This window comes from Dermochelys coriacea, chromosome 9 (genome assembly GCF_009764565.3).
Source record: "Dermochelys coriacea isolate rDerCor1 chromosome 9, rDerCor1.pri.v4, whole genome shotgun sequence".
Taxonomy (NCBI): Eukaryota; Metazoa; Chordata; order Testudines; family Dermochelyidae; genus Dermochelys; species Dermochelys coriacea.
In genome coordinates, this window is record NC_050076.1 from 24,315,456 (window position 1) to 24,327,536 (window position 12,081).

The 12,081-nt window shown below is 40.9% G+C and overlaps 1 protein-coding gene across 5 annotated transcripts in view; it reads left to right on the top strand.

Moving 5' to 3' along the window:
* The window catches only part of VEPH1 (ventricular zone expressed PH domain containing 1), a 152,265-nt gene that overhangs the window by 65,519 nt on the left and 74,665 nt on the right, over positions 1-12,081 (top strand). For all 5 annotated transcript variants that reach the window (XR_005295024.2, XM_038417300.2, XM_043492363.1 and 2 more), the window contains exon 7: positions 385-605. Coding sequence is in view for 4 of the 5 variants with exons in the window: in XM_038417300.2 (XP_038273228.1) it covers positions 385-605 (221 nt within the window). In the remaining variant the exon portion in view is untranslated. The remainder of the gene's footprint in view (positions 1-384; positions 606-12,081) is intronic.

Sequence of the window (12,081 nt, forward strand, 5' to 3'; positions counted from 1 at the left end):
AAGTTCACACAGCAGTCCAGTGACAAAGTCAGTGATAGAGCCCATGTCTCCTGATTCTTATTCCTGTGCCCCACCCACTGGGCCAGGCTGCCACTCTGAAGACAATGTTTCAGGAGTTTGTCCTTCACGTCTTTCTCTACAGCTGTAAATTGTAAGTCAGGTGTATTGGTGTCAGGCCACCATAGATAATATAGAATAAAAGGAATTGTATGTAAGAATAATGTCATCAGTTGATGCAATTGTCCTTTTCTCAGTAATCCAGGAAACAACCACTGCACGTTTCCTTTGTGCTTTTCTCAGGAACATACACATAATTGGCTTTAGTTTTAAACAAATATTAACGGCATTCATTTTAAAATGGATTTATCTTCTCTTAATGGATAGGAGAGAGCCAGGATGTGTCTGATCTATTTGGTAAATCAGCTGGCCAACATGGAACACTCGTTTCACCATATTCTTCTGCTGGAGATTAAGAACATCACCGATACCTTCTCAAATATTCTGGGCAACCAGAGCAAAGATATCTACCGTATGAGTAACAGTTTCACTGCCATAGCCAAGCTTCTGATCCGACAACTGGAAAACTACACCACATTAGGAAGCAGGTAAAACTAGTTTCTGTATTAATCTTATATCTGGATAAGTGGAGACATGTGTCACGGTGTGATGAGTGACGGGAGTATACAATTATGCTAAATATACTCAATTAGTAATGAGCTAATATACAAGTACCTGCAGGGAACTTCAGTAAAATCAGGATATCAGAAGTCCTCTACCGTCACTGTAGGCTGCCACCGCTAAACTTACTTTCAATCAATTTTATATCAAAATTGGATGCCATTCTAGAAGGCCTGCTCTAGTTCAAACAGGACTTAATGCAGAAAGCACTTGGCAAAATTCTATAGCCTGTGTTATGCAGGAGGTCTGACTAGATGATCAGAATGGTCCCTTCTGGCCTTAAAACCTATGAATCTAGGAAGGAGGGATGGTACCAGTATCTATTCCATTTTGCACCTCCAAAATACACCAATATGATGAGAGGAGGATTGCCACCATTCAGAAGGGCTGTAAAGCAGTTAAATGGTTAAAGGACTAAATAACAAATTGCAGAGTAGGAGACATCAAGGCCTTTTAAAAGGTGGAAAAATTTTGCTAGGGAAGTGCTGGAAGCCCAGTCATTTGAGTCATTTATATTGCATTGAGCAAAACACTGAAGAATATGAACAATCTGGAGTTGGCAAGGGACTGGAGTAGATTTGGTAGGGCTTTCCCCACTCTACTTTGTGATTCCCTAATCAAACATGAAGAACCAGACAACCATTCAGCAATAGTGAGGAAGATCAGAAAGTACAGCAGTAGTCTTGGAGAGAGCTGGGAAACATCAGAAGGGAGAGTCAAGGAGGCATCTGGAAGGGTTAAGGGAATCCTGAAGACAAGTGCCAAGATTTTCAAAACAGGAGTCCAAGACAGACTTCTAACTCCGTATATAGGCAGCAGAATAAGTGATCTGATTTTCAAAAGTCCTGAGCATGCTCCAACTCCCAGTGAAGTCTGTGGTTCTACTGTATGCTTAGGACTTTTTAAAATCAGGTCACTTATTCAGGAGCCGTGTGGATTTAGGAGTCTAACTTTAGAAGTCAATTTTTGAAAATCCTGGCAAAGGACATTATCTCTAATGAGAGAGGAATTGCTACAAAGAATTTCACAACATAGGAAGTGTACCACTTTGGGAGGAGTTATAGCTGGCAGTGATAAGGGAAATGTGGTGGTACTTAAGGGAGGAAGTAACGAAAATTATTTTTAAGACCATTGCAGCAATATCAAATAATGATTCTGCTCATACACTATACGTTGCTCAATTACTCTTCATTTATATATGTTTACACATATCATTGCATTTAGTATATATTGCATCACACGTTTTGGATTGATTTGGTTACTTTGTAGGAACCAATCCCTGTACTGCATGTTCTGTCCACAGACTTTCCATGCATGGCTTACTCTTTAGCTCATCTTTGAATTCTGGACTTACCTTGTCCATTATTATTTTTTTCTTTGTAAATGGTTCCCTGGATGTTCCCTCCCCTTATCTTAACTAGTTCAGACATTCTGTCACTCAGCTTATTGACCCATTTGCCTATCTTAGTTAGCACGGACATTGAGTTCTCATCATTTACGTCCCTAATCCTGTCTTCCAAGAAGTGAGGCCTTTGCTATGTCCAATTATTCATGTCAAGCCAGGTCTACAGATAATTGTTTTCAAGCATTTGATAGCCAATAATGATATAGGGTCTGATCCTGTGAGGTTCTGGTGGAAGCTCCCTACCCTGCAGGATTGGTCTCGGTGAATTACTCCTTTTCAAATTAAAATTCTTAAAGGCCAGATTGTGAATAGAGCTGAGTGAACAATTGATTTTTTCGGTTCAGTGGCCAAACCTGGAGCGGGAGGGGGACCCTAACAAACAGTTCATTTCAGACCCAAACTGATTTTTTTCTTCCCTTTTTCTTGCTGCAAAAAAACCCCAACCCCTTATTCAGGCTGAATGAAATGTTTCAAATGTCAATTTGAATTGAAATTTCATGTTAAAACAACTGTATCTAAACAAAACATCAACAGAACTCATTTTGAAAATATTTCAAGACTTCAAAAAAAATTCAGTTTTTGTTTGTTTGTTTGCCAAAACTATTAGCTGGATTAAGTTCAAATTCACTGAATAATTTTAGTGCCCTGAAAAATATTGGGTTTTTTTTGTTTGTTTTTTTTTGCATGAGTTTACAGCTCTAATTGTGAGCCTCTTACTCCCATTGATGAGCAGTTACTCATGTAAATAGTCCCACTTACTTCAATAGGTGTATTGATCACCAGTTGGAGTAAGGCGTCATAGTCAGGCTAAAAGATTGTAAAATATAGCTGAACCCCACTTACTTCAATAGGTGTATTGATCACCAGTGGGAGTAAGGCGTCATAGTCAGGCTAAAAGATTGTAAAAAATAGCTGAATGACTCAGTTCAGTCAATAAATCTGATAAGCTTTCATTTCTGATCACTTAAAATATCATTGCATAGTAAGACACAAAGCAGGTCTCGTGCGCTGACATTTGTGCATCAGATGCCTTTCCAGCTGTCTTTATTTATTCTGTGGCCACGGAGTTGAAAAGCAGTATTGACCTGCGAACGACACTTTTTGCCAAGTTTGTCTTTTTGCAGAAATTTGAGAAAAAATACTCCAAAGTCCAGCTTTGCTGTTTGAAACACTTCTCATTGTCAAAGTTATTCGTATGTCTTACTGTTTCAGTAAATGACAATGGGAGTTTGAGAGTGAACAATCTGACTTGTATGTTTGCCTACAGAATTAAATGCGAGTCTATGTCTTCTTTGAATAGAGTGAATATTTTTAAAACATTTTGTTCAGTTTCCTCTTAGTGCCATACTAATGAAAAGCCCTATATAGTGATGTTTTAAGCAAGTCATTATTTCACAATTCATTCAGACTATTGTAATTTCCTGGGAAATCATCAACTAAAGTTCTTGAAGAAACTTGTTGAGTAAGGACATATGTATAAGATAGATGACTTATGTGACTCATTCGAAATACATTCACAGAAACTCACTCATGCACATTACACAGGGGACAACTTTTTAATATTTCAGATATTCCATAAACTGCTCAGTTCAAAATCTGGCAGTTATTTGACCTATATTATTTCTGCATGTCATAACAAGAGATCATTCAAATTCATCTGTGTTTTACTCTCTATAAAGCTATTTGAGCATTAGTCAGATTTTTTTAAAAAACATATCTTTGGTTGATTTTGTGTCAGTAAAACAGGAATTTGTTGAATTTGGGGTGGGGGTGTGTTAAATATGTAAAATGGGAAAGAAACACTGAGGAGGATATTTCAACAAAGCAGTACAAGTTACAAATAACGGAAAGTACAACAAATTCCCAAAAAACAACACTTGATTTGGGTCTTGTCCTTTCCTGAGCTTTTTAAATATAACTTTTAATGTATATTATACACACAAATTAACAAAGAACATCATTAGATGTAAGTAGCACACAGTAGATTATGGGCTGGATTCTGTCACCCTTACTCAAGATGAATTAGAAAGAAGGCATACATTTTTAACAATGAAGGTAATTAACTATTGAAACAAACTACTAAGGGTGGTGGAGGATTTTCCATTCCTTCATGTCTTCAGATCAAGACAGGATGTCTTTCTGGAAGATATGCTTTAGCCAAAAACAAGTTATTGGGTTCAACAGAGTAACTGGATTAAATTCTATGGCCTTTGTTAGACAGGAGGTCAGATTAGATGATTTAATGGTCCCTTCTGGTCTTAAAAATCTCTAAATAATAATACCATATGCTGTGAACAGTCCCATTGATTTCAGTGTGGCTGTTTCTGGAGTAAGGTACTATTTGATGTTTGTGAGGGTGGAAACATCTGGCTCTACAATACTCCAGTTATACAGAATTTAAATTATGTTTTTGTTGACCACAACATAAAATGTGTGTAAACTTCTTAGGGCAAAATATATCCCATATGGTACTTTCTTGAAGAACATGGATATGCGCACAGTGTGTAGATACCCCTGCATATGGATAACCCAGGAATGAATGATTCTGATTACACTATAATAAAAGGAGGAGCATAGAGTATAAGCGAGCTGTCTTGCTTCTGTGCCACATAAGGCTGATAGGCTCGTCAATGGGATGTTTTTTCACTAGGATGACCATATCTTGGTGTCTTGGATTGTTCTACTGAAACCATGGGTTTTGTCTAGGATTGGGTGACTGGAAATCTGGCTACTGATAGCCATCCATTTCAGATACCCTTGGAAACCCTTCAGCCACTCCCATGGGAGAAGAGATGGAAGTGCTACATCCTTCCCTTTGCAGCTGCCCACCTATTTTCCCTCCCCTTTCAACAAGCTCCACTGCACCTCTCTTACCACAACTGCAGCAATGGTGACTTCAAAGATCAGCTGTCTCTGTGCTGTGCACACCTTTCTCTCTTCATGAACAGTGAATTTCTGTGCTACCACAGTATGAATATAGGCTGTTTTCTGGATTGGAAAAATCCCAGAATCCCTCATGCAGTAGTGTCCAGATTCACTTTGCATACTGACAGGCAGCTAGACAGAGGAAAGTTAGCGTTGTGGTGAAGGCTCTAGCCTGAGACCTGGGTTCAAGATCTTAATCTGCCACAGACTTTCTGTAAAATCGTGGGCCTCTCTGTGCCTCAGTTTCCCATATGTAAAATGGGGATAAATAGTACTTCCCTATTTCCCAGGATTGTTGTGAGGATAAGTACATTAGAGATTGTGGAGGTGCTCTGAAAGAATGGTAATGGATGCCACATAAATACCTTAGGTAGTGCATTGAGGTCGACACAAGAACAGCTGTGCCCCAAAATGAACAGTAGGGTGGTCAAGAGGATATTGGAGGTCACTGCAAGAACATTAGTGGCATAGTCATGTGGGAAGCCAGGAGAATAGGATGAAGGGGAAAGGAGGAAGAAAGTCAGGATGAGCAAAAGTGACAAGGTCTTTCAGAGCAGGGGGAAGGAGAAATGGACATATTCCTCTATCCCATCCCCTCCATTTAGTGACCCGTGACCTTTACCAATACCTGCCACCACATAGCTCCTACAACTTTGCAACTTCCCAGCGGTCAAAATCCTTTCAAGTGGTCTCTTAACTGGACGTTCCACAGCTGCTTAAACCCTCCAGTGTGTACTCCCTTCCCTTACAAAATCTTAAGGCAGGAATCTCAGTCTGGTACTTTCAAAACCTGATCACCTGAATTTTCACTTAAGCTGGAAACACATCATTCAAAAGTATCAGAAGCAACAATGACAGCAGGTGCCCATAACCCATAAGGATTTGTTCCAACAGTGCTTTATTCCTGTATATCCCTTAACACATTCGACATGAGCTGACATGATTTCTCCCCAACCCCAACAAATCAGATTTCCCTGGTAGAGCACAGAGCTTCCTGTGGGTCCAGAAGTAACTTCTTGGGAAGGTCTTAGAGAAGCAGTGGTGAAGATCACCACTTAGCAAACTCTCTTTATCTAGGCTGTAGTTTTGAATTCTAGAAGTGATTCTGCTCATACACTTAAACGTTGCTCAGTGTTTGGGGCACTCCTGTTTTCTAAGACTTTTGTCCCTTCTCCTATCAGAAGTTAGTTAATACACAGATTTTCAAGTATTTATTTTAACTTTTCATATCTCAAGAAGAGGCTTCACCATACCTTCCTCCAGATAACATGTGTATTAGCTCAGTTGACAGAAGGCATTGCTCAGATTTTCTAGTGTGGAGCGAAAATAATCCCTGTGACTTTCACTTGAGAGCTTGAAAAGCCTTTGCTTGAAATAAAATAAAAAGTATGGACCTAACTTCAGTGGAATTACCCCAGACTTGAATTTGTCACTGTGCTTCTAAGTATGTGAATAGTTCTTCATGTGGGGACATCAACAGAAGAGAAAGGCATAAGGTTTGTATCAACACACATGAATTGGCCACTGGATTATTTCATTTCAAGAGCCTTACAGGTGTACAGAATGTTTGACAAACATGTAATATAATAGACAATATCCCTACCCATAGAAGCTTACAATCTAACAATGTGCAGCTTACAAGATCAAATGCAGAAATAGAGATGGACAGCACCAAAGCAGAGATCAGTGTTGAAAGATGAAAGTGTGTTTTAGGTGTGATTTGTAGCTAATCATATTACTTAGTGCACTGCTGGAAAGTGTTTGGATACCAAGGTGCTGGGCTCAGTATAATAATCTGAATAGACTAGCAAGAGGTTGCTTGGCACCTGAGAAGAGAGGGTTATTCTAGATTTCAGGAGTTATGTGGAAATGGTATGGTATTAAGGTGACCAGACAGCAAGTGTGAATAATCGGAACAGGGGGTGGGAGGTAATAGGAGCCTATATAAAAAAAAGCCCCAAATATCAGGACTGTCCCGATAAAATTGGGACATCTGGTCACCCTATATTGTATCCAAGTCTAGGAGAAGAGACTAAGGGAGAAGGTTGAGAAGGACCTAGAAAATGTAGTTACACTCATTGGGTGCTGTAATTGGATAATGCAAAAGTTTAAAAAAAACTCTTCTTCCTGAGAAACTAAGTTAACGTTACCTGTAGCTGGATTTTTGGCGTCTAACTGTCTTGGACGTGTCTACTGAAGTTTGCATTCTGAATATAGTGCCACAGGTCATAGTATCTCATACTAAAATGGTCATCCCAGGAAACATCTCAGGATATGATAGAGGTCTATAAAATCATGACTGGTGTGGAGAATCGGAATAAGGAAGTGTTATTTACTCCTTCACATAACACGAGACCCAGGATTCACCCAGTGAAATTAACAGGCAGCAGGTTTAAAACAAAGAAATGAAGTAGTTCTTCCCACAACAGAGAGTCAACCTGTGGAACTCATTGCCAGGGGACACTGTGAAGGCCAAAACTATAACAGGGTTCAAGAAAGAATTAGATAAGTTCATGGAGGATAGGTCCATCAATGGCTAATAGCCAAGATGGTCAGGGATGCAACCCCATGCTCTGGTTGTCCCTAATCGCTGACTGCCAGAAGCTGGGAGTGGACAACAGGAGATGTATCACTCAATAACTGCCCTGTTCTGTTCATTCCTTCTCAAGCTCCTGGTGTTTGCCACTGTCAGAAGACAGGATATTGGGCTAGATGGATCATTGGTCTGACCCAATGTGACCATTCTTATTTTACATAATTTGATGCATCCAGCAATTTTTTTAAATGGCCCAGTGATTAGCTCTGCACAGTTGTTGGACTGTTTTACATGATTCAATATGTCCAGCTTTTAAAACAAAAAACAAACCAGCTACACACCTTCTCTTCACTTGTTGCTCACAGACTGAGAGCAGTGCTCCCCATTTCGTATACTTTGATGAAAGGGACACTAGGAAGGATTTAATGCACAAAACATGACCTACAGTACTGTCCCTCACCTTTCCATCATAGAGAAATCAAATCAGAAACAGCTACTGCTATTTCTGCGGGTCACAAAAAAAGGTGCTTTGTTTTCTCTAGGCAAAGCAGTTACCAGAAGTAACTCCATTTCCAGAGCTTGGCTGAAATCAGTCAGGGAGGCTGATGCATGCTGAGGCTGGTTGGCTGAAAGGGCTGAACTGTGACTCTTTGACCTTAGCTTGCAGATGCATCACCATGAGTGCTGAGGGAGCACAGGCCAGGATGCAGGATTTGCAAGCGGGCAACCTGTGCTCTTCCAATGCCATCTTAGCATCACTGGTCACTGGAGAGGGGGTGGGGGGGACTCCATGACCCTTCCCTCATTCCTCCTCACCCTTTCTTAGGTAGACTAGCTAACAAGATCACCTGATTAATAAATACATCTCTACTGATGTTAGCCCTTGCCTCACAGCCCTGGATTCAGAGAGTGTGTAATGGGATCAACCCCTGCACCATATGAAGAGCTGATGTAAAGAGCACCACAAAGGAAGACATTTGCAGTGGAAACCAACAAGTTTGATCTATCCTACAAAACCTAGAAACTATGCTACATATTCATGAATGCCTTCTATTGGCACCTTAGCTAGTAACTCTTCACATCTGTACAGACAGAGTTCTCTTATAACATCTCCCATCTTATCACGGCATCTGAGGGACAAAATGAGGTCTCGCAGGGCTAGTCACAATCTAGCCCTTTTGGTCTAAGATGATAAACAAAAGCACTCGTGTAGCTCAAAAGTGTGTCTCTTTCACCAACAGAAGTTGGTCCAGTAAAAGATATTAGCTCCCTATGACCTTTTGGGGTGCAATCCACACCAGAGAAGGTCTGTGTCACCTCTGCCCTGAACCTTGGGTGCCTTACAATGCCTTGCTGCTGTAGCTCCCACCTGGGCTGCTCACAAACAGCCTTCCACCATGTACATCACACTCTGGAGCATGCTGGCAGGCTGCAGCTGTACACAGACACTCAATCACATTCTGGCTTCTACCAGCCTCAGTTACCACATGCAGGGCAACCCCAACACACTCCCAGACCTGGACTTTCCCTCCAGAAATGTGTATTCTGTATTACACTGTCCAACCCTCTCCTGAACAGTTCAGATAACAAAGGTCCATTGTCCCTGTAAGAGAATAATATACAACAACTTGCCTTCTTAAATGGAGTTACTCACACAGTTCATGACACTGGATTAATTTTGATTAAAGAACAAAAAAAGTGTATTTAACTACAAAAAATAGGTTTTAAGTGAGTACAAGTATTAAGGCATTAAAATCAGAAATGGTTACAAGAAAAATAAAGATAAAATGCTTTCTACTGCTAAAACTTTACAAACTATGCTTGGTTTAAGGTAAAATTCTTACCATATGCTTCCAACAGCATTGCTGACCAATCTTCCGGTCGGGTTCCCTCTCAAAGTTAAAGAACTGGATTTTTTTTGTTTTCTTGGGTTTAAATGGGACAAACGTAGCTACAATAATACCGCAAAAAGCACTAGGGGGCAGCCCTGTCTCCGGGGAGGTCTCAAGCCTCCAGAACACTGGGGGAGCTGCCTCAGCAGGTTCTGAAGTCTGTAGTCTGGGTCCCATCAACCTCATGTGCAATCCTCAAAACCTGCTTACCACCTCTCCTGATTTTAAGGGATCTCACTCCTGACATCTAGGAGTGAAATCCTGCCTTCACTGAAATTAATGGGGCATTTTGCCAGTGACTTCAATGGAGCCAGGATTTCACCCCTAGATCCTAAGTCTGTTCTTTGGGTCCCCCAAACCTAGAACACAGTAACGAATAACCATCAGTGGTCTGTTTCTTCATGACCTGCTGGCTGGAATCTTCCAGGGACAGGGCAGGGTGAATGTGGCACAGACCCTTTAAAGCCAGCCAGTCTCTGAAGCCAGTTTGCCTTATTTTCACTATGCTCTGGTTCTGGGGGCTCAGAGTGAAGCCTTTGAAGCCAGCTGACTTTGGAGAATCTGGAGTAGGGCCTGTGAAGCCTGCTGGTTAGCTCTGGAGAAGTTGCTTGTAGTTTCTTATTGATCTACTGGGGTTGGGGAACCCAGAACACTGTGAAGAGGGACAGTGCAAGTCCAGGAGACAGGGCCAGATTAAGGCAAGCTGGGGCCAGAGGCACAGACATGGTACGGGGCTCTGTGTCTTAGCCCTGCCCTCTTTTGAAGAGGTGGTGGCACAGGAGCTCTCTTCTCTCCAAACAGACTGAGATAGTGATGTGGGGTCCCTCACCCCCCCCCCCACGCACACACCAGGAGTGGCAGTAGAAGTTCATTCTTTTCCCTAAAGAGATGGTGGTGGCAACAAGGGGTTCTTCTAGCATTTACCCCAGCAGTTTATCTTTATCAGCTTGGGTTTTGGGACCCCTTGCCTTCCTACCTCATAGAGCCCTCTGCTTGAGTGGTACCCCAGAGTAGTGGGTCTTAGAGTAAATATCCAATTGAGATGCCTGGGGAAGTTTACACCTCTTAGAGCTATTGCTTCAGACTGAGGCAGACATCGCTGTATTGGTGACACCTGAGCTGGGGCTGCCTTAATCTGGCCCTGCCAGGGGATGTAACTAAGCTTCATTTAACCAAAAGTTCTGGTTAAAAGTGAGGTGGTATGTTTTATCAACTGAGTTTAGTCCAAAAGATAACCAGAAAAGCCTACAGGAACAGTTACTGAAATTGCCCCTTTCCCCACAAGTTAGTATCTGCCAAATGGACAAAATAAATAGGGAGAAAGTATTTTCAAATGTCTAAATAAGTTTTTCTAACTCTCCACTACCGGCTCCACTAACCTCTTTCTAATACACCTCGTAACAAAGTACTTTGACTGTTCCAGTATTTGTCCCACTGAGGAGAGTTCAAATGATATTTAGTGTAGTTTACAGCGAAGGTACTAGCTGCTATTTTTACTGAGAGCTGTATAAATACCATTATGTGGAATGTGACAGGTCAAGAGGACAGAAGGGGAAACTACTTCTATGATAAAATTCAACACAGATGTCATCAAGCTCATAAATGTGAGGAATGGCCTCGGAGGCATGATGATGAGTGGAAACCAAAATGTTGGGGTCATTCAAGAAGCAATTAATTGGCATTCTGGAGAGAGTTAAATAGTGAAAAAAAGAGAGGAGCCCCATGGAACTGAATCATTTTTAAGGAAAGCTGTGAGAAATTTATGCAACTCACCTGGTGATAAATGCTTGGTCAAAAAATAGATCTGAGGCCCAGATTTGTAAAGGTATTTAGGGGTTGCTGCTGTGCTCAGTATTGCAATGCCTAACTGATTGAGGATCCTAAAGCTCATTTTCAAAAGCGATTTAGGCATTTAGGAGCCTAAATCTCATTGACATTGATGGGATAGAGGCTCCTAAGTGCCTAAATCGCTTTTGAAAATGGGTTTTAGAATCCTCAGGCATTGCAGTGCTGAGTTCAGCAACGCCTAAACACCTTTAAAAGTCTTGGCGCTCGCTCTTGCAAAGAGTTTATTAAAGTCACTGGAGAATACAACTGGGAATAGAAAGTAAGTCCATGTGAAATAACATGCATGTGTTGGAAAGTAATCCAAGAATAACTAAAGGGGAATAATAATGCCCGTTGTCATTTGTATTATGGGAATTATAATGAAGCAGTAGAAGGAGGGGAGGCTTCACAAACTGTCTGATAGCAGAGTTTAATAATTATTGATCTAGATCATGCTTGTTTACTTGATAAGTTAGTAATACCAGGAAGGCTCAAAAGTATTCCACTCACTGAAATGTTATGATATTCCTACCCTATTCCATGTCTGGTACAATTGGTTGAAAAGCAGGAGACATTTTTCATTAAAATGTCAATGAAATATTTTCCAATCTTTTCCCACAAAATTCTAAACTGAAAGAACGCACTTTGCTGAGTGGAAGAAACCCCTGGGGAGAGTGAGAGAGAGACACATATATTGCTTTTCTAATATTTGCTTGTGTATGTGTGTTTGACCCTCACCAGAGCATATAAAAAATTGAAAAAACAAAGTTTTAACATTTCAAAAGTGACCACGTGGACTCAGTGCCAAATATTATGTT